At 45.2% G+C, this 26,577-nt stretch overlaps 3 protein-coding genes across 5 annotated transcripts in view; 1 reads left to right on the forward strand and 2 right to left on the reverse strand.

Moving 5' to 3' along the window:
- Positions 1–1,140, forward strand: part of copg2 (COPI coat complex subunit gamma 2) — a 40,715-nt gene extending 39,575 nt beyond the window's left edge. Inside the window, exon 24 of the mRNA XM_080537501.1 lies at positions 519–1,140. Coding sequence (XP_080393627.1) covers positions 519–649 — 131 coding nt within the window. The 3' untranslated portion in view covers positions 650–1,140. The remainder of the gene's footprint in view (positions 1–518) is intronic.
- A 91-nt stretch (positions 1,141–1,231) lies between these two features.
- On the reverse strand, positions 1,232–11,970 carry mest (mesoderm specific transcript). 2 transcript variants are annotated; one of them, XM_080537616.1, is made up of 12 exons: positions 11,847–11,970; positions 11,297–11,492; positions 10,709–10,788; positions 10,213–10,290; positions 9,636–9,772; positions 9,353–9,411; positions 8,850–8,890; positions 8,292–8,362; positions 7,963–8,064; positions 6,669–6,745; positions 2,239–2,302; positions 1,232–1,882 (listed from the first exon to the last, which is right to left on the reverse strand). In XM_080537616.1, the coding sequence occupies exons 2-12, from the start codon at positions 11,448–11,450 to the stop codon at positions 1,765–1,767; spliced, it is 981 nt and encodes a 326-aa protein (XP_080393742.1). In that variant the 5' UTR covers positions 11,451–11,492; positions 11,847–11,970; the 3' UTR covers positions 1,232–1,764. The 2 variants fall into 2 exon arrangements, with proteins under 2 accessions (XP_080393742.1, XP_080393743.1); XM_080537617.1 differs by having other exon boundaries at positions 11,837–11,944.
- A 3,813-nt stretch (positions 11,971–15,783) lies between these two features.
- Positions 15,784–26,577, reverse strand: part of atp2b1a (ATPase plasma membrane Ca2+ transporting 1a) — a 41,230-nt gene continuing 30,436 nt past the window's right edge. For both annotated transcript variants that reach the window (XM_080538683.1, XM_080538684.1), the window contains exons 16-21: positions 25,473–25,664; positions 23,148–23,361; positions 22,523–22,734; positions 21,857–21,964; positions 19,524–19,712; positions 15,784–16,158 (exon numbers count right to left, since the gene is read on the reverse strand). In XM_080538683.1, the coding sequence (XP_080394809.1) occupies positions 15,793–16,158; positions 19,524–19,712; positions 21,857–21,964; positions 22,523–22,734; positions 23,148–23,361; positions 25,473–25,664 (1,281 nt within the window). In that variant the 3' untranslated portion in view covers positions 15,784–15,792. The remainder of the gene's footprint in view (positions 16,159–19,523; positions 19,713–21,856; positions 21,965–22,522; positions 22,735–23,147; positions 23,362–25,472; positions 25,665–26,577) is intronic.

Raw genomic sequence — 26,577 nt, forward strand, 5'->3', positions numbered from 1 at the left:
CTCTCTCTCCCTCCCTCCATACATGATCTAAATCTCTCTCCCTCCCTCCATATATGATCTAAATCTCTCTCTCTCCCTCCCTCCATACATGATCTAAATCGCTCTCCCTCCCTCCATACATGATCTAAATCTCTCTCTCCCTCCACACACTCTACTCGAGCCAAAAACATTGCAATGCAAACTGAAAAGTACTTGGGATTACCCACCGAATCCATTGCCTAGCATGATAGTTTGTCAACAACGTTTCTCCAGCTGCTGCCACATATTTTGCCAGGCTATTTTACATTTACTCTTCAGACGAAGATGCACTTTAGTAATTTTGATCCTTCTTACTTTTAGTTAGTGTACTTTTAGTCTACAAAGATGACACTCAAATGTTTTCAGCTTGTCAGCTAAAACTAAGAAGGATCAAAATGTCAAATAGCCTGGCAAACTAAACACTGCCCCCCCCCCCCCCACACACACACACACACACACCCCCACCACCAGTGTGACTGACAGGTGCTCTGCCCCTCCAGGTGTGTTCCGGGGGGGTCATGACGTGCTGGTGCGCTCCCGCCTTGCCCTGGCAGACGGAGTCACCATGCAGGTGACGGTCCGCAGCAGCGACGAGACGGCCGTGGACGTCATCCTGGCCTCCGTGGGCTAGACACCCCCACCCCCCCCCCCCCCCCCCCACAGAGGCACGTGCCAATCTGACCACACACACACATCAACAACGCTCTAAAATGACATTCTAATGTATCATTGTTTTCTCATTGTTCACTATATTCCTCATACAATGCTCTTTTATTATCTGTATGTAGAGTCATGTTCTGCTGGGCCCAGTTGTTCAGAACTTTCAATCTGGATCAGAATGATCCCTTTTCCTATACGACTCAATCAGCCAGATAGATCTGATCCTGGATCAGAGAAAAGAATCGTGATCATTCTGATCCAGATTAAAAGTTTGGAACAACTGGTCCATGGGTGTCAGTCTGACACTATTGACATTATCTGAAATGGATGTCACCAACATGTTGTGAGATACATTGGCTGTACCTGGCACCCTACAATACCAATCTGAACCTGTGTATGTATCTGCCTATGATTCCCCCACCTGTACATGTCATGGGTTACCTGTGTTATCTATTATTAATAAATTTTGACCACGGAAGTACACAAGCCTGGACTCTTAATTATGGTCGACATATTTAAATGACTACTCGGATAAAAAGTTTTTTTTTATAAAACTAGTTTTATTTGAAACAAAAATTTTTTGTCAGTGCAGTATGTTCCTCATACACAGAATGTAGAAATCATATCAAAATACTTAAGATGTCATCTTTTACAAACAGTTTCCTCACTTTAGGAAGTTGGTAACATCTGTCATGTCACTGAGTTTTTCTAAGGTGCCCCTAGTTTTCTTTCTAATTTAATATTGTCATTGTAAAAAATACAACCTGCTATGCAAGGCAGCATTCATTAACTTTGTTTACAATCAGTCTTCTACTGCTGAGGTTGTCAAACCTGGCTTGACGCCATGGGGATATCAACACCAAGAATGAACAAGGTTTTTACCCATGATCAAATCAGCACTACTCAGCACTACTCAGATAAGTTTTACAGGAAGGCTAGGCTGTTAACGACAGACGGACGGGTAGGTAGGCAGTGGGGACACAATCATCTCAGTCTGCTCAAACCTTGGTACTCTTTGCATAAATCTTTGCTTTGACGTCAATAGCAGACCAGGTCAGTGAGAAGGTTCCTCGGAGGTGCTGCTGCTCAGAAGGAGTGGATGAAGCTGAAGTAGGCGTTGAGGAAGCCCGTGGGGTCCTCCAGCTGGGGGTAGTGGCTGATGTGCTCGTCCAGAACAGAAACCGTGGACCTCTGGACCAGTTTGCTGCAAACGGATAGAGAATGGGGGTTTAGGGCAGTGGTTCTCCAACCTCTCCTCGGGGACCACCAGCCGTTCCACATATTTGATCTGTTCCACCACCAGCACACCTGACCTGATTCAACTAATCAAGTGCAAAGCAATTATGGTTTGTACTTGATTAGTTGGATCAGGTGTGCTGCTGCTGGTGGAACAGATCAAATATGTGGAACGGCTGGTGGTCCCCGAGGAGAGGTTTGAGAAACGCTGGTTTAGGGGGACAGGAGAGGAACCGTCATGTTCATCATGGGAGAAGTCAGACTGATGACACCACCTCTCTATCTGACCCCCCCCAGGGTGATGAGAGGAGCGGAGGGACTCACTGGTAAAGACGGATGAACTGGGGGTGAGGGTTGACCGGGTCCAATGGTCCGTAGATCATGTGCACTGCAAAGGGAGGAGGAGGAGAGAGGGTGGGGGAGAAGGGTGTAGAGTGGTTAGAGGGGGGAGGGCCGTGGTCTCACCACCACATTGGGGGAGGAGTAGATTTAAGGAAGTTCAGATCATTCCACTGGACTGTGAGACACAGATGGGCTAATTGTCTCCTGGAGGGATCAGCCAAGCTAGCGCTAAGCAGCTTAGCCTCAGTCACCCCATCTCTAGCCAAAGCTAAGAGAAAGACGTTTTGCAAAATATAAAAAAAGAAATGTTTGGTCTACAACTTGGTCACTCATTGGCATGTAGTTGATATATCTGATGTGTTTTAAGGCATAAATATAAAGTATAGTATGATGTAATATAGTAAGCGTCACAAAAACAATTTAGTATACTATAGTATGATGTATTATTATCATTCTAAGGAAAAAAATAATAAAGTGAGAAAAGAGTTAAAATATATCATACTATACTATGGATATAAAAAATCACTTTATTATTTCTTATAATTTTTATCATTCTATGATCATTCATACTATATAATTCTATAGTATAATATGATATATTATTATCCTTCTAAGGAAAAAAAGAATCAAGTGAAAGAAATGAAAAAGAACATTGTATACTATGTCACCTCATGATCATTTTCATTTTTTTTACTTTATTATTTTTGTAATCATTTTTTATCATTCTATGATCATTCTATCATTCTATAGTATAATATGATATATTATTATCATTCTAAGGAAAAAATAAATGAAGTGATCTTTTTTTTTTTTTTTTACTTCAGGTTCACTTATTTTTATCATTCTATGATCAACATATACACCTCGTTCCAAATTATTATGCAAATTATATTTTTCTCAGATTTTCCTAAATAGTCGATGCAAATGACAATCAGTATAATTTTCAAGTCATCAACCGTTAGAGTATAATTCAAATTTTATTGAACAAACCTCCCAATGATAACAGTATTTTTTTTTATTATAAAAAACTCAAAATGCACTGTTCCAAATGATTATGCACAACAGAGTTTCAAAACATTTTATAGGTTGTAAAGAACTAAAAATGGTAATTTGATGAATTTAGGGTTAGGAGGTCATATTAGGTCATATTTACTGAAATCAAAAGCTATTTCAAACAAAAACATCTTAACAGGTCAAGTTACATGTTAACATAGGACCCCTTCTTTGATATCACCTTCACAATTCTTGCATCCATTGAACTTGTGAGTTTTTGGACAGTTTCTGCTTGAATTTCTTTGCAGGATGCCAGAATAGCCTCCCAGAGCTGCTGTTTTGATGTGAACTGCCTCCCACCCTCATATATATTTTGCTTGAGGATGCTCCAAAGGTTCTCAATAGGGTTGAGGTCAGGGGAAGATGGGGGCCACACCATGAGTTTCTCTCCTTTTATGCCTATAGCAGCCAATGACACAGAGCGAATTTACGAATGCAGCCCTAGTCTCTCATCCACTCCACGAGAGTCGTATTCTGGCGCCAATTTTCAAAGTAAAATTCTGAATTCGATTCGATACAAGTGTTATGGGGTGTTCACACTTCACGTCTTTTTTTAGAAAAAAAGCGCCGTCTTCAGCGCCTTTTCGCCGTCTTTTTACATACAACGGCCAGTGTTTCCTCTATATCGAGGGCCGAAGAACATAACCTCCTATCTGAAAATTTTACTTTTTTGGGAAAACACAAAAAACGGTGTTGTTTTCTTGTAGAATGCTATTTTTTAAGGATACCCCTATACAATTGTATGAATTGTATAGGGGTATCCTTAAAAAATAACTGTGTTGTTTTCTTGTAGAATGCTATTTTTTTTAAAAAATAGCATTCTACAAGAAAAAAAGAAAAAAAGTGAATTTTTCAGATGGAGGTTCTGAATTTTTCAGATGGAGGTTATGTTCTTCGGCCCTCGATATGCATTTATTGGTGGCGGGCCGCCACGAATGAATTTGCTCCGCCACCAAATGATTCAGACAGTCCACTTTGATTCAGGCTGCGCAGAAAGGCAGCGAGTTATTATGACCGGAGAACTGAAAAAAAGCATGTGTCCCTGAACGCTCCGCCAATCACTGTGAGTAAACTGACTCTGAGAATGTCCTCACGTCACATTTTACCGTAATACCCTATATGTTGGTTGAAGTGCAACATCTCAGCTTTCAGGGACAGTTGGATTTTTTTCGATAGCACAAACCGTTTAGAAATTACGGTAATTACAATGTCGGGTGCGGATTTGTGCAGGTGGCGGTACATTCGGCGCAGAAGTGGTATCTATACCAGATAAATAATAACCATTTGCTTACGTAATTTTTCGTTTGTTTACATAGTCTGAAACTACAGATGGTAAGCTTTCAAATGATGCGTCATACATTGAAATCGGAAAAAAAAATCAAGACGACACGAGTATTTGAATGTTTGTTTGTATCATGTTTTGCTCAAGAATGGTGACTGCTAAAAACACTGCTAGCGGCTAACGTTTCGTTCTAAAACGAAAGTATTGTAACGTCCCCACTTGGACAGTGGTTGAAATAATGACAGATAGCTTCTCTCATGTAATCTGTGCGTTTAATTGTAAACTATCTCATACACAACTTTCTTAGTTCACCCGAGCTCTCTCTCCCAACGGTCTCAATAACACACACAGCATCACAGGGGTGCATTGGCACACAACACAGTAACAGTGCGAACATGAACATGAACTCAAGCATTAATGAACATTAATGAACAGGGTTGTTCTATCTAATTTATTATGTTTGTGTTATGCTAATAAATGTAGATCCACACAGGTATACAAACTGAGCTCCGTTTAGTGTCAAGTGCCATTCATTCTGACAACACACACACACCGTCGTAAAGCTCTAACAGAACGTGACGTCGTAAAGTGCAACAAAGTGCTGCAATGACATACTGTCGTACATAACAATATTGATAATATTGGTATTTGTCGTACATAACAATATTGATAATATTGGTATTTGATCACCTTCTATATAAAATCACCTGCTCGGCTTTAATGACTTAACCGCTATTTAAGAAATTATATTTGTTTTCGCGTGCACGCGTTTTATGCGCGCACGCGTTTTATGCGCGTGCACGCGGGAAAAAAAATCGTGCGCGCTGCGCGCGCGAAAGACGACCACCCCGCCACTAATGGGAAAAATCCTGGAGGAAACACTGCAACCCATGGGAAAAAAGCGCAGCCACCGCCTTTTTCCCAGAATGCATTTCGCACCGGCTAGCAGCAGGCAATTTAAATCGTCCATTTTAACCTCCATTGGCTAAAAGCTGTAATTTTGGCAATACAAGTGTTAACATGTCATTTTATGAAGTTTTAATATGTTTTCAGGCGAGAAAGTAACCATATATATTCCCAAAATGTGTCCAGTTTATCAAAATAACCTGTTTATATATCTGATCTGACGGTTTTTTCGTGTTCTGTTCGCTAGCTGCGTTCGTAAATTCGCCCTGGAAATCTGATCAGCACTCATGGAATGCCTCTTGTCCAATCAAATTACCTGGTCCCTTTATGACGTTGAACCCAGTGTGCGGTTAGGTGGCTAAGCTGCGGGAAAGTTTTGGACCAGTTTGTCTGTTACTTAAAGTGACCAAGTACCACCCCCAGATAATGGAGTTGAGCAAAGGAAAACAGGGCCAGGGATCACATTGATTGTTAGGACTGTTTACATGGCTTTGCATACATAGCTCATTGCTATGTTAGCAACTTTGTTAGAAATTGACCTCAACATTCTCCCATTCTCGCACTTATTGCTTGCGTGCCACTGTTTAAGCTGTCGCGTGGTTGCCGACCCCTGGTATATACTATGTTCTATTTTTTTCACTTTATTTATTTTTTCCTTAGAATGATAATAATATATCATATTATAATATAGAATGATAGAATGATCATAGAATGATAAAAATGATAAAAAAATTAAAAAAGAACATACTTATACTACTACTTTTTATATACTACTACTACTACTAAGTTTTATATATAGGCCTAACTATATAGACTAGACGTTATTAGGCCTAACTATATAGCTTAGACTACATACTACTATAAACGTCACACAAGCAAATTAGCCTATAGGAGTGTATGAATGTACAGCAAGCATTAGAAATAGCTAGTTGAAATTGCCTAGGAATAAAGCCTCATCAAGATTGCATTGGATTCAGCCTGATAGTGATTAATCTTCTCTGAAGCAGAATCAGCTGATTCATGCAAAATCAGCTGAAAACGCTAACGCTATTAAATACAAATATAATAGTGGAGGTTAAAATAAGAATTCAGTCAGGAGATGCTTTAATCCCTGTGTATTAACAAGGGTAACATCTTCTCATGAATATTCATAGTGTGTGATATTACTTACATGGGACAAAGGTGGAGGTGAGAGCTCCCACCCATCTCTCTCTGTGTTTCTGCCTCTCGTTGATGTACTGCAGGATACTGTGGAGGGGGAGGAGGAGGAAGCACGGTCATCAGTGACAGATCAGTCAGTGATCCTTTTAGTCTCCATGAACCCTGACCTCAACTAGAGCAGCCCTGCCCTCAACTAGAGCAGCCCTGACCTCAACTAGAGCAGCCCTGACCTCAACTAGAGCAGCCCTGACCTCAACTAGAGCAGCCCTGACCTCAACTAGAGCAGCCCTGACCTCAACTAGAGCAGCCCTGACCTCAACTAGAGCAGCCCTGACCTCAACTAGAGCAGCCCTGACCTCAACTAGAGCAGCCCTGACCTCAACTAGCGCAGCCCTGACCTCAACTAGAGCAGCCCTGCCCTTAACTAGAGCAGCCCTGCCCTCAACTAGAGCAGCCCTGACCTTAACTAGAGCAGCCCTGACCTCAACTAGAGCAGCCCTGACCTCAACTAGAGCAGCCCTGACCTCAACTAGAGCAGCCCTGACCTCAACTAGAGCAGCCCTGCCCTCAACTAGAGCAGCCCTGACCTCAACTAGAGCAGCCCTGCCCTCAACTAGAGCCGCCCTGACCTCAACTAGAGCAGCCCTGACCTCAACTAGAGCAGCCCTGACCTCAACTAGAGCAGCCCTGACCTCAACTAGAGCAGCCCTGACCTCAACTAGAGCAGCCCTGCCCTCAACTAGAGCAGCCCTGACCTCAACTAGAGCCGCCCTGACCTCAACTAGAGCAGCCCTGACCTCAACTAGATGGGAATTGGCCGGCCAGCAGTGAGGGGTGAGGTTGGAGGTTACAGCAGCACACAGACAGTATGTCGCAGTATGCACGGTTTCACTGAACTACCAAATAACACCCATGTATCATGTCAGCAGCAAATCTGACCTGTCCATCACCAGGTTGATTAGTGAGGTCTGACAGTGGGCGTACCTGTCCATGACCAGGTTGATTAGTGAGGTCTGACAGTGAGTGTATCTGTCCATGACCAGGTTGATTAGTGAGGTCTGACAGTGAGTGTATCTGTCCATGACCAGGTTGATTAGTGAGGTCTGACAGTGAGTGTATCTGTCCATGACCAGGTTGATTAGTGAGGTCTGACAGTGGGCGTATCTGTCCATGACCAGGTTGATTAGTGAGGTCTGACAGTAAGTGTATCTGTCCATGACCAGGTTGATTAGTGAGGTCTGACAGTGAGTGTATCTGTCCATGACCAGGTAGATTAGAGAAGTCTGACAGCCCAGTGAGCATACCTGTCCATGACCAGGTTTCCATCATTGACGCGGATCCCCGTCCACATGTCCCAGAACTCTGCGTCTGTGGGTTGGGTGTACGGGCCGAACACGTCCCCGATCCTGCCACACACACAACCACGGGGTCAACACACCAGTAGTACACACACACACAGACACACACAACCATGGGGTAAACACACCAGTAATACACACACACACAGACACACACAACCACGGGGTAAACACACCAGTAATACACACACACACACACACACACAACCACGGGGTAAACACACCAGTAATACAATAAATACACAGTGTGTCCTGAGATGATGTTAGGCACTGACCCCTTTGAGAAGAGCATGTAGTTGGTGAGGCGGGTCAGCAGAGGAGACAGGAAGCTGGAGTCCTTGAGTAGCTGTGTGTGTGGGGGAGACACCAGGGAGATGGTAAATGGTAAATGGACTGCACTTATATAGCGCCTTTTTTGCTGCTCCAAAGCGCCTTACAGCGGCCTCTCATTCACCCATTCACACACACATTCACACATCAATGGCGGCAAGCTGCCATGCAAGGCGCTGGCCCACACACACGCAATTTTGGGGTTCAGTGTCTTGCCCAAGGACACCTCGACATGTGGCCAGCCGGGGCTCGAACCGCTGATCTGCCAACCTTGTGATCATTAGACGTACTCGTACTTGAGTGGTACTCAACACACATTCATTCTAACCTCTCATTCTTACCACAGAGCACATTCACAATAAGAAAAGGAAGTACAATTGTTTGCTATACAATAAAAAAAAATGCGTCGATTTACAACAAAGATTTACAGTATAACAACAACAACAACAACATGGAATTGACCCTAGTCAGATACTAGGAGACACAAGCAAATGTCGACTGACCTTCTGAAGTAATCTGGGATGGTGTGTTTCAGGGAAGAGTCCTGTTGATACAGGGAAAACACACACACACACACACTAGACATTAGATGTCTGAGCAAAACACTACAAGAACATTGTTTCTTACGGTGTCACCGTTGATGTTTCCACTGTTTATATTCATAACTATGGTGGCGGTGATTCAGATTATAAGAATCTATATGACTGAGCTCCTTGCACCCCCACCCTGGGTTAGTTGACCCAATCTAGGTGTAATTGTGTTTATACAGAGTAGTATACAGTATACAGAGTAGATTGTCCTACAAAGACTTAGATTTAGCAATCTAAAAATTAATTAGACCCCTATACTTTCTTTTATTTATTTTTTGTTTCTTTTTACTACTACTACTCGATCTTTTCAGTTTGTAAAGCGTCTTTGAGTGTCTAGAAAAGCGCTATACAAGTCTAATGTATTACTATTATTGTTATTATTTTTATCATCATCATGAGAGGAGACTGTGCCGTACCTCCGTTGGACAGACAGAGGCTGTTGATGTTGAGGTGGCCTGTCCTGTTGTTGTCGCTCCTGTAGGAGACACAGAGGGTGTCAGTGATCACGTCATCACAAATAAACACATCAATCCACCCTAGACTGTAAACAGCTTGGGTCAGCAATGGGGGGCAAAGGACCCATTAGCCTGACGAGAAGCACCTTGGTTCAGACCTTACATGTATAACCCTGAACATAATCCTCTAATCTGTTCCCTAAAATGATAAGCAACGTGTCCCCTCGGTCCCTCTCTCACACACCTGTAGAGCAGCTCCAGAGCCACGGTGTCTCCGTAGTCGTGGGAGAGCAGGTTGACCCTCTGTTCTCTCAGGCCCAGGTGGGACACCAGGGCCTCCACCACACTGGCCTGCTCAAAGATGGAGTACCTGTGAGGCCTCTGGCAGGGGGAACGGAATCATCCTATTAGCAAACGGCGTCATAGGTTATATATCAATAACATCATACATTTGGCTAGAGCAACATTACAGCACTACGTGACGTTAGAATTATAAGGTTCTATCTCCATTTTTGTCAAAATTGAGTTCTGATCCATTAGGTGTTTATTAATGCCTGTGTGGTGTTATTTGTCAAATGTTGACATTTTTTTGTTAGTAATTCATAAAATACAATGAGAGATGTTCCATCTCACAAAACATAATGGAATGTAAAAACGTTGACGCTCAATATCTCTGAACTGCCCTAGACGGAGATAGAACCTTATCATTCTAAGCTCACGACTACTGTGTTGTAGTGTAGTATATGTATATGATATGAAAGGAAGGAATTAAAGCATGACCATGCAGTTCTGCTGAGATGAACAGAAGGAAAACACCTTACAGGTTTATCACTGAAGCCAAAGCCGAGGAAGTCCAGTGCGATGACTTTGTTAAAGCGCTGGTTCAGGGGCTCCCATATCTACAGGACACACACACACACACACACACACACACGCACACGCACACACACACACACACACGACACAGACACAGACACACAAAATCTGTTGGAGCTGTCCATATCCAACAATACCTGCTCCTCCGCAATGTCAAAATATTTATATAATTATGAATACTTTTGCTGTGCTAAACTATGTCAATATATGGGTAGTCAGTTGTTTTCAAAGAGCTTGCCATTGCCCACGAAACCACCCTAGTGGTATTGAATAGTGAACAGCTGACCACAGCAGGATAAGCTTCACACTAACAGACTAACAGACTTGTTTCTGTGGACTTGAAGGATGAGTTCTTAGACTCAGTAGTGCAATGGTGTGTGTGTGTGTGTGTGTGTGTGTGTGTGTGTGTGTGTGTGTGTGTGTGTGTGTCAGTCATCTTACCTTGTACCAGTCGTAGCTGGAGGTGGGGAAACCATGGAGGAGAATGACAACATCAGAGCTCCCCAATGCACCATGGGATACTGAGTACACAGTGGGAGGAAGTAGCATATGAGTTATGATGTCAGATATGACCTATAGGCTATACACCATATAATGACAGCATGGTATGGACGAGGACACAGCCAGCGATCCTACTGGCAAGTGGCAGGTCATGTTTTACTTTTGTCACACTGATCTAAAAGAACAGGACAGGTGAAAGCAACAGCCCAGGTACGCTTCCCCCATACTGCTCTCACCTGTCTTGTCTTTTTACATCAGCGCAGATGGGGAGTAAACAAAAAACTATGTATGCTTGCAATTCAAGGTATGACTAGTAGTGTATGGTCGACAAAACACATGACAGGACTTCAACACTGAATTCAACTACAGGCATATAGCAATCATCATGTTTGTTACCTACCTACCTACCTAAACTATTGTGTGCATTGTGCATCTTGTTTATTTCCTACTGTGAAGCACTTTGGTTCAGCCACTGCTGTATGGAAACGTGCTATACAAATAAAGCTGACTTGACTTGACTAAACTTACCTTTGTAGAAGATGTTACTCCCCCTAAAAGTAAAAAAGGACCCGGCAACGCGCCAGCTCTGGAGGGCCGGGGACAGCTGGGGCGGGGGGATGTGCAGGTACACCGCTATCAGAGGGATGCACAGCAGACCCACATGAAGCCACCATTCCCTCATCTTGCTCTGGCTACAACAGGGGGAGCCGTCGCATACCGAACTCTACAACATGCGGAAGAAAAAAACAGTTCGCCTAAATGAAAAAGAGAAGTTGCGCTCCACACCAAATACGGCTACAACACGAAATACACAAACAGAACAAAGCATTAACAACAAAAGACTGTCGAATCGATCACTGTCTGGACTGTCAATATATCAATTGTATTCAGATCAGACGGCAGGAACGCAAGAATGGACTTTAGAATGTTGTCACTAGATAATGATCGACCTTTGTTTGTTTTATCCCACACAAGACAAGACAAGTCACCTCTGCGAAAACGGCAGAGGCAATTCCGCCCACCGTTGCAACATGCGTGCAGTTCCTTCATTCCAGCACACTCACTCACTGGACTGTACCTATTCCAGAGTTGCAGCGATCCGTTCCTGGGACCACCACGGACCACCTGGGACCACCACGGACCACCTGGGACCACCACGGTAGCGACGTGCGGACGGACGCGTCCCTGGAGTGTTGCGTGTGTCGCTCGCGGCGTGCAGAGCGTCGGAGCGTCGCCGGGGACTCGAGCCGCGTTGAGAGTTGGATAGAAATCTTCCAGAGCCATCTGTCGGCGCGGAGGTCCACAAAGAAAGAAGCAGGGCTTCTTAGCAGCTTACCGATTGACATAAGCGTCCTGTCTGCAGCAGCACCGTAGACAGAGTCCATTTTTATTTTTAGGTTATGTACAACGACAACCAATTCTAGATTGGAGATTTGTTTCGTTCTAGCTCAGCAGATAAAACTGCATTTTGTTTCACTCTTAACAACATACACATGCGTTAATTGATATTTGAAAAACGTGGTATTTTCCGTCTCCGTGCACATGCTTCTCAGGCACATCAAGCGACCCTATTCCAAGTGTTTGGCCCCCCCGATCTAGCAGAGTCAACGACCGTTAATTCATTGATCGTCCTCAGCTGGCAGAGCAGAGCGAAGTTCCGCCTGTCCCCCGCTGACAGTTACTTGACAGTTCCAACACAGACCACTAGAGGGCAGTACACGACCTTACAGTTCCACACCGACCACTAGAGGGCAGTACACGACCTTACAGTTCCACACCGACCACTAGAGGGCAGTACACGACCTTACAGTTCCACACCGACCACTAGAGGGCAGTACACGACCTTACAGTTCCACACCGACCACTAGAGGGCAGTACACGACCTTACAGTTCCACACCGACCACTAGAGGGCAGTACACGACCTTACAGTTCCACACCGACCACTAGAGGGCAGTACACGACAACTTAACGTGACATACCGACAGACTACTCAGACAGACTACACCACAACTTGGCAGTAATAAACGGGTGATAATTAAAGTGTCTATCTGGAACTATTAAGCGGTCACCCCAACCACTCTCAAATTCATAGATGGAGCAGTGGATGTAAACAGCCATTACTGAACAGCCATTACATCCAAATGACGATAGAGAAATAACAGCTATGGATATTGTAAATGTATATATGAATTACATATAAATTATACATTTAATGTCAATAGCTGCACTGGAAATATGTTGAATTAAAAGAATCTTGATGTGGGGGCGCTTAGGTGGCGTAGCGGGTTAAGCCATGTAACCGCAGGGTCCCCGGTTCGATTCCGGCCGGGGACATATCCTGCATGTCATCCCTCCTCTCTCTCTCACCCATCCTTCCTGTCTAAAATCTCTACTGTATCTATCAATAAAATGAAAAAAGTACGAGTGGGACTGCCCCACTCAGGAAAAAAATAAATACATCTTGATGAATACTTATTTCTCCCACTGTAGCCTATATATGATTTATTTAAAAGTCAAAAAATGTATGTACCAACCCCATACTGCCCCTGCACTTTAACGACCAGTGATCCCGTGATAAATGAAAAGCACGTCCCTGTATTTAGGCTAAATATTCATTTTTTATTTTTAAAAACCATACACATTACTCGACAAGTTTCAAATGTAAATCCAATCACGATAACCATTTAAATTGCTCAAGATAAACAGACATGAAGTACTTTTTTTTATTTCCAAATGTTAAGATAAAAAAATAATAATCCATAAAACAGATGGATAAACATTCATTCCCGTTACAGGAAGAAGCTACAGAACAGACTTCTTATGGATTGTTTTTTTCTTCCCATTTTCTCTTCCATGCAAATCTCAAGCTGCTTTTTTTTATCTGCAAAACACAAGGAAAACAACTTATTCCCAAAGTATCTTTGTGATTGAGCTGACTACTGAACCCTTTCCCTCCCGTTCTTTTTTTTTTTTTTACCCTTTCCCTCCCGTTCTGTTCCCCTGGCCCCTACCCCACAGTTAAGTTTTGGGGGAGACGCCAGATGGGTAAAAGGACTTACCAGTCAGATCCTGAACCTTGCTGCCTGAACAAAAGCTACCCAACATGGTTGACAAGCTACTTCACAACATTGAAAAATGTATTGTGTTAGTATTTTGACAACAGGCCTATTATATGAGCCTGCTCTCCTCTCATACCATTTTGCCACCCTGAGAAAAATATTCATATCAGAACCAATCACAAACCCTTTTTATTGAGTGCCCAAAACCCCACCCTGAATATTAACATGTAATTTGTGTCAAGTCAACCCCCCAAAACTCAGTAGGTTTTTGTTAGGCTGAAAGTTATTGTCGGCTTTTTCCATAAAAATACAAAAGGTACAATTTGTATGGTTGTCTGTATCAAAATTTTCTCAAGGGAGGTGTTATGAAATAAAGTACCCTGTGCAGAGATACAGTGTGTATGCTTAGTTTTTTTATTCTTTAAAAATGTGTCAATCCTTATAGTGTTTCCAGTATATCAGGTGTCAAAAATATTCTACAAACAAATCAAATGCAGCAACATTTCATGAAAGGAATCTTATTGACAAAGATGAAGAAAAAGTTTTTTTTTTTTTGGTTTTTGATTTTTGAAATGTCAACAAACCCGAACTCTTGAGGGGGAAATTTAAGTTTTCCTAAAAAGAAATCTTAAAAGAATCGAAAATAATTTGAAAATAATCCACTCGCTGTATCGACCAAGACAACATTTGACTACCTAAAGACAAAACATTTGAAGTTAAAAATGTCCTCTAAATTTAAATAGAATCCTTTTCAATTCACTCCTTTTTCTATGCCTGAGTAAACAAATGTCAATATTGTACATTGGCAGGGACTGAAGTTTCGCTGAGTGAAAATAAGAGAAAAAAACAACAACTGATTCTCAATGTGATGACCAACTGTCTTCCAAACTCCCTTTATGAATAAACTTTTCAACATGTGTAATCCCCCCCCCCCCACCCCCCATTAACCCCTTAAAGAAATTAGAAACAGGTTCCTCTGAACATGAAAAACTGAAGTAATGAACGGAGTAAATATTTAAAGAAATGTGAATGGACAGAGGTCCTGTCCTCCCTGCCCCTCCCCTCTCTGCCTTAGACTCCTCCCAGCACTGGACCTCTTTTGCTATACAAGCCACATGTTTTATCTGTTTGGCTAGAAGGTTCTATTTATCTACAAATATATAACAAATAAAACTTGCAGGCAAAAATAGTTAAGTTTCAATAGAAACACCCTTTTTTTCCTGAAAAAATACAGCAGTATCTGAAATAGTCCTCTCATTCAAATGTCTGTCCCCCATGTTTTTCTGCGTCATACGTCAGGAAGCTCTTCGCTCTACAAACAGAAAGAAAGTATCTACAAACTTTGTAAACAGACCTGCTTTTTTTCCAAAAACATAAATAATTCAAAATATTAACAGCCAATGGGAGCAGAAGTAAGTTTTTGAATGAGCAAGGGCCTAAAGAGATAAATATACAACACCATTCAGATGAAGAGAAGTTAAAGGTTTTCTTTCATTTCTTACAGCTGATCTTCAAGCTACAAGGAGGAGCCTCCCCCTCATTATAATAATAATAATAATAATAATAAAAAATAAAAAAAGTCACTTTCAATCTGAGTTTATAGTCACCCCTCTTTCGCCAAGAAAAACAAATGTTATCGAGGAGGGAGGGGTGGAGACACAGAGCCCTCATGTTGCAGAGGGGTTATTTTAAGAAGAACCCAAAAAAAAATAAACAGAAAGAAAAAAAATAAAAATAAAAACATCACAACCAAACCCTACATTCTCGTGAATGTTTGCCCTTGTTTCAGTCCAGCACAAGCTAAGCTCACAGAAGCCTCTCCGCTACTATCCTCCTCTACTATCCACCCCTCCGTCTCTCTTCTCTCCTCTGCTGCGCATCGTCTGAGGCGAGCTTCCTTGTCGTGGGTAGAAAAGTGGGCGTGGTGTGGTGCTGGGAGGGGGGGGGGGGGGGGGCGGCGGGGCTCAGAGGGAGGTCTCCAGGCTGTGTAGGGGACTCCCCGGGGCCGAGGGGGGGGTCCCCGTCTTGCTGCCCTCCGGGAAGAGGTGGTTGCCGCTGCTCTCCACGGCGTTATTGTTCTGGTTGGGCGAGGGGGTGGGCGAGGGCGGGGGAGGCGGGGTGGGCGTGGCGTTGCGGGGGGAGGCGGAGTTGCGCTTGGTAGGGGCGTCGTCCTCGGCGTCGGTGTCGTCGATGAGGGGGATGCTGGGCTCCGAGTCCTCTATCCGAAACTCCGGGTGGGTCATGAAGTTGTGGATGGAGCTGCGCGACTCAGGCTTCTCCAGCCCCTCATAGGGGGACAGGGAGCTGCGGAATGCATTCACCACTCGGATCTGTGGGGCGGGGGGGGAAACAGACACACAGTCAGTCTCGATGCACAACACCGTCAAGTCACACACACGTACATAATATGCTTTTAATTTGAAAGAGTGATTAGAAACCATGGACAAATGGGGGCTTGGTTTTAAAACGGGTCAATTGCAGTGAGTTTGGGGGGGACACCAAAAAACCAGTGCGCAATTTGATTTTGGGGGGCAAAAACGTTAAAAAAGACGTGCAAGTATGCAGTGAGGACTAGTACTCTCTACTAGAGGCTACGGTGTGAGTCAACCCTGATGCTTTTGTTAAAGGTCTTCACTGGACTGAGACTGAGCACTCATTGGTGGAGAAGCCAGTGAGTGGAGTACAGTACAGTGACGCCTCTTACCGTTGACTCACACTTCAAACTCTTTGTTCGTTGACAAACCATTGGAAAAAACAATGCAACTGTTTTAGGAGTAGTCAAAATGTACTCTGGGACTGTCCTAGTATTCAAAATGCAAAAGGAGACGACCAGGACAGACGTTCTAGACGAGAACAGACCCATAGAGGACAGAAGCTTGGACACAGAAGGTTACTCGTTGGACATGCTTCAGGTTGGGGGAGGAGAGGGGGAGGGTCAGTCACTTGATTATGTTGTGGAGAAAACAAAAACTGCGGCAGCCAAGCAGGTCTAAAGCTTTATATGTACAGCACAAGAATCACAAACGAGACTAGAGACTTGAACCCATGCAGAGCGGCGCTACCTGTGTGTTCAATAGTAGTAAACCTTTGAGTATAGCCCATGACACATTTCACAGAATCTAAGGAGGAATATGTTGGAGTCAGTGTTATAAGATTCTGCGCTGGTGCATTTTTGGCAACAGTGGACAAACTGGCTACAAATGAGGAATATCACAATAAAACCACGATATGCAAGACAGAATGAATCTTCAATCCTAAATGAAAATGTTTTCTTTTCTCAACGAAGCACCTGGGAAGAGAGGGTTCACAGTTTAGCAGGAAGACATAGTTGATACATGAGAGAAGTGATTGAATACAAGTTCCAAGTAGTGCAACCTAGGAGGGGACAAATGTTAACGTTAACACACAGTAAAGTTGCTTCCTTATTGACATCTCAGTCTTGTGAATAATTTACCGCAAATTGAAAATAATCCAAATCAAATCTAGAGCACATGGAGGACTGTTTGGCTAACTTAAAACACACATTTTACTTCCTAGAATTATATGAATGTTTCCAGTCATCCAACCACCCAGCCTCGTAGTCTATAAAACATCAGATGACCAGTAATAAAGCCAATGTCCACAGCAGGTCAGTCAGCCTGTCTGCCAAGCCCTGCAAATGAGCAGTTTAGTTCACGGTCATCCGCTCCCTGCAAGGGAACAGTTAATACACTGAACACGTCAAGAAACTCTTTAGTCTGGTGGGAAAGGAGAGCAGTCAAAGGAGACAAGATTCATTTGGAGGATAGGGGGATGGCCTTGGTCCTTTTCTTGTACGCAGAGCAGACTTCCACTCTGGAGAGGACACAGGACATTCCTGGGTGCTGCACAGCAGCCAGAAACCATGTTCAATTTGCTGCCACTGATTGTCAATTACTGGGAGCTAATGCAGAAGGCCCTCCGGCTGGGCATACCCAGACTGCTCTGTGTGTCACCCTGGAAAACCCTGGAGGCCGTCACTGAGCAGGCCAGACTAGACCGGAACCACGGCTGCTATTTGCAGGGGGTTTAATAATGTTGAGCCATGAAAGTCTGGCACTGACAGTTGAGGGAGAAACTCGAGGTTAAGCTCAAGACTGCTCAGCCCTCTCTCCCCCATCATCATAGTTTAGTCTTTTACCGTGACCATGGGCATATACTCAAAACATTTACCCAGCTAAGGACTAGAGCTGCCACAACAACCTGCCTTGAGCACGGTAGGGGGGACAGGGACCAGTGACAGCTGCAGACGCACCCCAGATAACAACGTCGATCCAACTACAGCCAACACCCCCCCCACCGCCCCCCCCCCCACACTACCTCCTTTATCAGACCCAAGCGGAAGCAGAACAGAAAACAAGATGACACAAAGAAACCTTGGACTAGTGACCTGGTTACAGGAACATAGATATAATACAGCAGTTATGTTTAGAAGAAGCAAATATGGAAGATGTTTGTTTGTCTTTTTTTTTTTCTTTTTTTTCGAAAGAAGAAAGAAGAAAAAAGGGACATTAGCAGAAACATGAGAGAGAAACGACGTTAGGCGGAAGTGGAATAATAAGGAAGATGTTAGAAGATCTCATGCACTAAAGGAAACAACACGCACTCACACCCCACAGTGGCAGAAGCGGAGCTGGCAGTGGCAGTAGTAGATAAGGCTACATGTGAAGGGCTAGAAACATAGGTTACATCGTGCTGTTGGCTGCTGGTGGTGGAGGGCTGCCGCCTCAGAGCCCCCTGAAAGGAAGATCCGCTCTGGAATGCACTCACTACATCCATCTGCAAGGAAGCAGAGAGGTTGACAGGACAGGCCCAGAAACAATAAACAGCAAAGAGAGAGGAGAGATAGAGATTAAAGGAAAAAAATAAAAGGTGACAATATAATAGAAAATGCCACTGGAGAGAGAGAGGGGCCAGATAGCAGTACAGAGGAGAGAGAGGGGGGGGGGGGTAGATAGCAGTACAGAGGAGAGAGAGAGGGGGGGTAGATAGCAGTACAGAGGAGAGAGAGAGGGGCTAGATAGCAGTACAGAGGAGAGAACGGGGGAGGAAGGAGAAGGCGCTGATCTGAAGGAGCTTCACCCCAATCTGGACTGACTCTTATCTTTTAAAAGATACATATGGAGAGGCTGAGGTCTTAACGTTTACCTGTCCTGTAATGGTGGACTGTTAAAAACTCACACAAAGGGGGGGGGGGGGGGATTTTCCCCCTCATCGGCAAAACTACTGTCACAAGTCGTCGTTCCAACGGAGCTTTGTTAGCGAAGTAGACTTTAGCTTCAAGTCAGAAACAGGCAAAGGGACACCTGCTTTTAGCTTTTGAAGCAAACAGAAAAAATCAGAGAAAGTCAGCTTTTTGTTTTGGGCACATGCCGTCCTTAAAAGAGTGCTGAGAGACAAGAGAGGGGAGGGGGAGGTGGGAGAGGGGGGAGGGGGAGAGGGGGAGGGGGAGAGGGGGGAGGGGGAGGTGGGGGAGGGGGAGAGGGGGGAGGGGGAGAGGGGGAGGGGGGAGGGAGAGGGGGGAGGTGGGAGAGGGGGGAGGGGGAGGTGGGAGAGGGGGGGGGGTTTGGTTGAAAGGGGTCGAGTGTTAACCGTTAACACGGCGTATGGCTTATAATTCCCCTTGCTTGGTGGACAGTGCGGTGGAGGCTGGGCGGGCGGGCAGGGAGGGCGTTACCTGGGTCTGGATGCGGTTGAGGCCTCTGAACCAGAGGATCTGTCCGCGGCGCAGCTCCCTCTCGGCGTGGTCGATGTCCTCCATGTCCTCCATGTCGTCCAGCTCCTCGTCGGGGATGTCCTCCTGCTGGGTGCCGTGGCCGGCCGACTTCAGGAACTTCAGGCTGCCGGTGGGGATGGATGAGATGAGCTGGGAGGAGAGGAAGGAAGGAAGGAAGGAGGGAAGGAAGGAGGGAGGGAAGGGAGGGAGGGAAGGAAGGAAGGAAGGAATAGAGGAGAAAGAGAAAGAGAGGAGAGAGAGAGAGGAGAGAGAGAAAGAGAAAAAGAGAGAGAGAGAGAGAGAGAAAGAGGAGAGAGAGAGATGTGAGACTTTCTTCCTTACCTTCATCACACTTAGTCTGTTGGTAATTTATTTGTAATTAGCACATTAATTAATAAGACAGATGGGCGCAGGGCCGTTTAATGTGACGTACAGACACCTAAAGCCCAGGGGTGCAAACTGGTGATGGCCCAAAAAGGTGACACTTTGGGGGGGGGCGAGGTGGAAAGCGCTAGCACTAACGGTGCTAAATGGATAGCGCTAGCACTAATGGTGGTCTCAGCAGCGGTCCTAACCGTAACACCCATATAACACGTCATTATGTTGAAAACAAGGTTGCTTACTGTGACTGTCCTCCACACTGTCTAGAATTCGCTGCATGAAGCTAAAAGTTATTTCAACAGCAGCGGAGTTTAGCAGACAGGAAGATTAGTTAGAAGAATAGTCATCATGTTACTTGGAAGAGACGTAGACCCCCACCCCCAAACCCTTCCCAAAATATTTTTTTGCCAGATCTACATGATTTGCGTGGATGACCTATTTTGAAGTAAAAACGGCTAATTTAGCAGAAAGGTGACAAGTTTGCACCACAGGCTGTGTATCAGAATAAGGTATCCTATACACAGACAAGCAGGACTGGTGCCCTCACCAGTTAGCTACACCTGGTCAACAGTGTTGACCAAACCAGTTAGCTAGCCTGTTCAACAGTGTTGACCAAACCAGTTAGCTACACCTGTTCAGCAGTGTTGACCAAACCAGTTAGCTACACCTGTTCAACAGTGTTGACCAAACCAGTTAGCTAGCCTGTTCAACAGTGTTGACCAAACCAGTTAGCTACGCCTGTTCAACAGTGTTGACCAAACCAGTTAGCTACGCCTGTTCAACAGTGTTGACCAAACCAGTTAGCTAGCCTGTTCAACAGTGTTGACCAAACCAGTTAGCTACACCTGTTCAGCAGTGTTGACCAAACCAGTTAGCTACACCTGTTCAACAGTGTTGACCAAACCAGTTAGCTAGCCTGTTCAACAGTGTTGACCAAACCAGTTAGCTAGCCTGTTCAACAGTGTTGACCAAACCAGTTAGCTAGCCTGTTCAACAGTGTTGACCAAACCAGTTAGCTACGCCTGTTCAACAGTGTTGACCAAACCAGTTAGCTAGCCTGTTCAACAGTGTTGACCAAACCAGTTAGCTACACCTGTTCAACAGTGTTGACCAAACCAGTTAGCTAGCCTGTTCAACAGTGTTGACCAAACCAGTTAGCTACACCTGTTCAACAGTGTTGACCAAACCAGTTAGCTACGCCTGTTCAACAGTGTTGACCAAACCAGTTAGCTACACCTGTTCAACAGTGTTGACCAAACCAGTTAGCTACACCTGTTCAACAGTGTTGACCAAACCAGTTAGCTACACCTGTTCAACAGTGTTGACCAAACCAGTTAGCTAGCCTGTTCAACAGTGTTGACCAAACCAGTTAGCTAGCCTGTTCAACAGTGTTGACCAAACCAGTTAGCTAGACTGTTCAACAGTGTTGACCAAACCAGTTAGCTACACCTGTTCAACAGTGTTGACCAAACCAGTTAGCTAGCCTGTTCAACAGTGTTGACCAAACCAGTTAGCTAGCCTGTTCAACAGTGTTGACCAAACCAGGGGTTTCCACAGAACGTTTGGAAATGTATTATAAACAAAGTAATAGCTTTGAAGTTATTTCTTGTCATGATATTAACTGGTTCTTTGTTTGTCAATGTATAAACTGTATGACCAATACAACATAGATTACTTTCTACCCGTACTCTAGACATACTATATACTTAAATTATAAGATATAGATATAAGAAAGAATACTTCAGATGGGGATAACACATTGATTTCTTTAAGCTCTAACTCCCTCAACAAAGAATAGCAACTTGAGAGTTGCATGATTGGCCACAGGGGGGCAGTGTTGTGTCACGGTCGGGTTTCACTGTGTTGGAAAGTTACAGGTGACACACTTGCAGCTCTCCTGGATCTCCTCTTACCTGACCCCAGAGAAGACAGCCGAAACCCAGGAAGACGCACCACAGCCACTGGTCTATGGAGAGGCCCACGCAGCTGAACGGTTTCCCTCCAAACTGCACAATCACAATCTAAACCACAGGGCAGAGAGAGAGAGGAAGAGAGAAAGAAGTCTCAGGTCAAACCAACTTCATTTACTGTCTTAGGCCTGCTGGGTCACCTTGGTTACTGTAGCGTGAGGATTGTGGAGGGGTCCTTGAGACCCCCAAAGTGAGAGTTAGTTACAACCGCAAGATGTATAACATTTCATATTGAAAAGGAGCATAATGGAGATTTTAAGGATATTTTAGGAGTCCTGCTGTCCACCTCTCTATAGGAGCCTGCTGTACACCTCTCTATACGGTTGTTAAGTCTGACGTCAAACGAGTACCAGTGTACTACAGCTACAGGGTTAGAATGACAGTTCAATCGTTTTTTAGACTGGGATCTATTCATACAACAAGGGACACAGCACTTTCCCGTTTTCCCCATATTGTCAGCGTCTTTGAGCCTCGGAAAAGCACTATATAAATATAATGAATTATTATCATTACTGAGGCATTTCGAAGACAGCGCCTCAGCCAACGTTGGACCCGGAAACACGTCACGACTTAACAACCGAATAGGAGGATCACTGCTGTCCACTGTACCTGGATGATGAAGGTCCCAAAGACGATGGAGCAGAAGATGAGGTTGTTGAAGATGCCCTCGAAGACGTTCCTCTCGCCGTGGATCTTGCGGGCGTTGATCTCGTTGAAGAGCTGCATCATCACAAAGGTGTTGAAGACGATGGTGTAGTGCTCCGAAGGCGGGGCGTGGAGGGGCGCGTACCTGCCGCTGTCGATGTCAAATATCTGCTCACCTGTAGAGGAAGGGGGGGAGACACACACAGTAGTCAAATTAAGTTCAATCTGAGGTGGGAAGGAAAATTAAGTACATAACCAGCACCACACACACACGTGCACACACACACACACACACACACACACACACACACACACACACACACACACACACACGAAGACAAACACCTGGTTGGACTCTCTCTCTCTCTCCCTCCCTCCCTCCCTCCCTCCCTCCCTCTCTCTCTCCCTCTCTCTCCCTCTCTCTCCCTCTCTCTCCCTCTCTCTCCCTCTCTCTCCCTCTCTCTCCCTCTCTCACCCTCTCTCACCCTCTCTCACCCTCTCTCTCCCTCTCTCTCCCTCTCTCCCTCTCTCCCTCTCTCTCTCTCTCTCTCTCTCCCTCCCTCCCTCTCCTTCCCTCCCAGGCTCTTACCAGCGAACAGCAGGGTGAATATGATGGTCAGCTGGTAGACACCGTGGCCCAGGATGTTCTTCATCATGGTGCGGGAGACCAGGGGTTTGTTGCGTCCGTAGGGCCTCCTCAGCAGCAGGGCCTCAGTGGGCGGCTCCGTGGCCAGAGCCAGGGAGGCAAAGGTGTCCATGATCAGGTTCACCCACAGCATCTGGACCGCTTTCAGGGGAGAGTCCTGCAGGGGAGGACAGAACCGGAGAGAAGGAAGGAGGGGAGAGAGAGACAGAACCGGAGGAAAGGAAGGAGGGGAGAGAGAGACAGAACCGGAGGAAAGGAAGGAAGGAGGGGAGAGAGAGACAGAACCGTAGGAAAGGAAGGAAGGAGGGGAGAGGGAGACAGAACCGGAGGAAAGGAAGGAAGGAGGGGAGAGAGAGACAGAAACGGAGGAAAGGGAGGAGGGAGGGGAGAGAGAGACAGAACCAGAGGAAAGGAAGGAGGGGAGAGAGAGACAGAACCGGAGGAAAGGAAGGAGGGAGGGGAGAGAGAGACAGATAGATAGATAGAGAAAGAAAGAGGCCAAGAGAGAAAATGGGCAAGAGAGGAGACAGAAAAAAGAGCATTACTCATTCATACCCGTCACCGTTACGTAACACGCACAACATCCCCATGTCAGACTGAAACGCCCCAACAATGTTCGAAGCACAGTCACGGACCATGTAATATTAAGAGGGGAAACTCTCCACTAGCCCACACACACTGTTCAACAATGACAGAGAGCGGGACGGTATGTCCACTTACAGTATAGCTGCTGCTGACTCATAGCGCTGTTCTTCAGGTCGACAGAGACAATTCAAACTGATCAGGCTACCAGAGCTACAGTACATAGACTACCAGAGCTACAGTACATAGGCTACCAGAGCTACAGTACATAGACTACCAGATCTACAGTACATAGGCCCAGGCCTGTACATTACCTGGAAATGCAAACTGGGATCCTTGGGAGGGCCAGACTCTGACAGTTAAAGTACAGTTTGAAAGAAAACAGTTGTGGTGAGGGTTATGTTAAGGTAAGGGTTAGCGTTACCCACTTAGCATCTACCATACATGATCAGCCTCAGTGAGAGTCTCTCCTGATGTCCTGTATGATGACCATAACGCTCCAGCTCCTGTGCCAGTCACTCAAAAGAACGGCGCTGTTCACTGCACACAGACTAAGCACTACCGTAGCTGTTTGTGCCTATTCTGTGCAGCCCCATTTGCAATTGTGTTTTTGCCTGGATGAACACCAAATCGGTGGTGCTGTCACTGTGACCGTGGGTCAAATTGGGGTGGATGACTGCTAGTTCCAGACAGGGAGAGCCTGAGTAGCGCTGTATGAAAAATCCATCCGGGCAATCAATTGATAAAACATGCAGTATTTCCCTAGGTTGATTACAAATGCTGTAATGCCCTATCAACCTCTGCACTGCCTCACCGTAGCCAAACAAACACATACAAATGACCACATCAATTCAAATCAGAGTTCTCAGGAGGATTTTTTTAACAGATTGGAGCTGGATTGCAATTGCATTATAAAAACCTGACTTGTGTTTAATCATGTCAAAAACGCTGCCAAAAAGCTGAATTCACTGAGGAACATTATAACGCTTTCACTTTCTCTCTCTTTCATTTTTAACGTGTTTCAACATGTTGTTTGGCGATCAAATATAGTTATTCTATCATTACTAAATATAAAGTTTCATTTGCCTTGAAATGTCTACATACTAGTGCCACCAATGATGCATGAAGTCTGTAGAGGCGTCAGTAGCCTACCTGTGTGATGCGTGAGGTCTGCAGAGGCGTCAGTAGCCTACCTGTGTGATGCGTGAGGTCTGCAGAGGCGTCAGTAGCCTACCTGTGTGATGCGTGAGGTCTGCAGAGGCGTCAGTAGCCTACCTGTGTGATGCGTGAGGTCTGCAGAGGCGTCAGTAGCCTACCTGTGTGATGCGTGAGGTCTGCAGAGGCGTCAGTAGCTTACCTGTGTGATGCGTGAGGTCTGCAGAGGCGTCAGTAGCCTACCTGTGTGATGCGTGAGGTCTGGAGAGGCGTCAGTAGCCTACCTGTGTGATGCGTGAGGTCTGCAGAGGCGTCAGTAGCCTACCTGTGTGATGCGTGAGGTCTGGAGAGGCGTCAGTAGCCTACCTGTGTGATGCGTGAGGTCTGCAGAGGCGTCAGTAGCCTACCTGTGTGATGCGTGAGGTCTGCTGAGGCGTCAGTAGCCTACCTGTGTGATGCGTGAGGTCTGCAGAGGCGTCAGTAGCCTACCTGTGTGATGCGTGAGGTCTGCAGAGGTCGTCAGTAGCCTACCTGTGTGATGCAGGCCCCGGTGAAGGCCACGATGACGGCCACCACGTTGACGGTGAGCTGGAACTGCAGGAACTTGGAGATGCTGTCGTAGACGTTGCGGCCCCACATCACCGCCTTGACAATGCTGCTGAAGTTGTCGTCGGTCAGGATGATGTCCGACGCCTCCTTAGCCACATCCGTACCAGCGATGCCCTGTGGGGGACAAATGACAAAACACGGTAAATAAACTCTTCTAGAAACCTTTTATCGTGCCCTGGGGTGGTCCAGTGGTCTAGCACCGCGGTCTACAGTGCACACATATGCCCATGTCGGCATGGGTTCGAGTCCGGCCCATGCCCTGCTGGCATGCCCTCTCTCTCCCTTCTTCTCCTTACTTTCCTGTCTATCTTCACTGTATCTGTCCAATAAAATGAAAAATATGAGTGGGACTGTTCAGAAAAAACAACAACTTTAGAAACCTTTCATCAGGGTTTCCTTCCTTCCTCACCCACACGTCACTTTTTAACCTGTATCGTATTTAAGCGTTATGGAACGAGAAGTCGTGGTATATCGTGGATATCGGCACAGCTAGCGGGGGACCGGGGGTGGTTAGGTGGTAACGCTTTTATACAACGGTTACCACATTTATCGTTCAATATTTCACAAAAGAAAGACAAGACAAACTTTTAATTAATGTATTTTAATGGAACTATGTTTTTTTTTTATTCATCCGCTGAACCAGTTGTTTATTGGTTGCTAAGCAACGGTAATAATGTAACTTCGATAACGGTAATCTATACAAACGCGGAGTAATATGAAAAGATGTGTCAACATTCCATTTAGCCGTGCGTATATCATCATGGATATCGGCACGGCCGGAACGCAAACTGACCAATAGAGACAATGAATGGACCGGATCTATCCGTTGTATATACATTTATGTCAGCTGCCTTTGTGTAAATAAATGAATGAATAAACATGACAACGTGTGTCAGATCATTAACAAGTGTTACAGCCACTGCTGACACCTGGCCCCCGACACCTGCCACATCTCTCCCAGTGTTTGTTTGTCAAGCAGGCTTGTGTGTTTTCCGAGGCTCGAGGCTCCGCCCAGTTCCTGGTTTGC

This window comes from Nansenia antarctica (genome assembly GCF_963989245.1).
Source record: "Nansenia antarctica genome assembly, chromosome: 8".
Lineage (NCBI taxonomy): Eukaryota > Metazoa > Chordata > Actinopteri > Argentiniformes > Microstomatidae > Nansenia > Nansenia antarctica.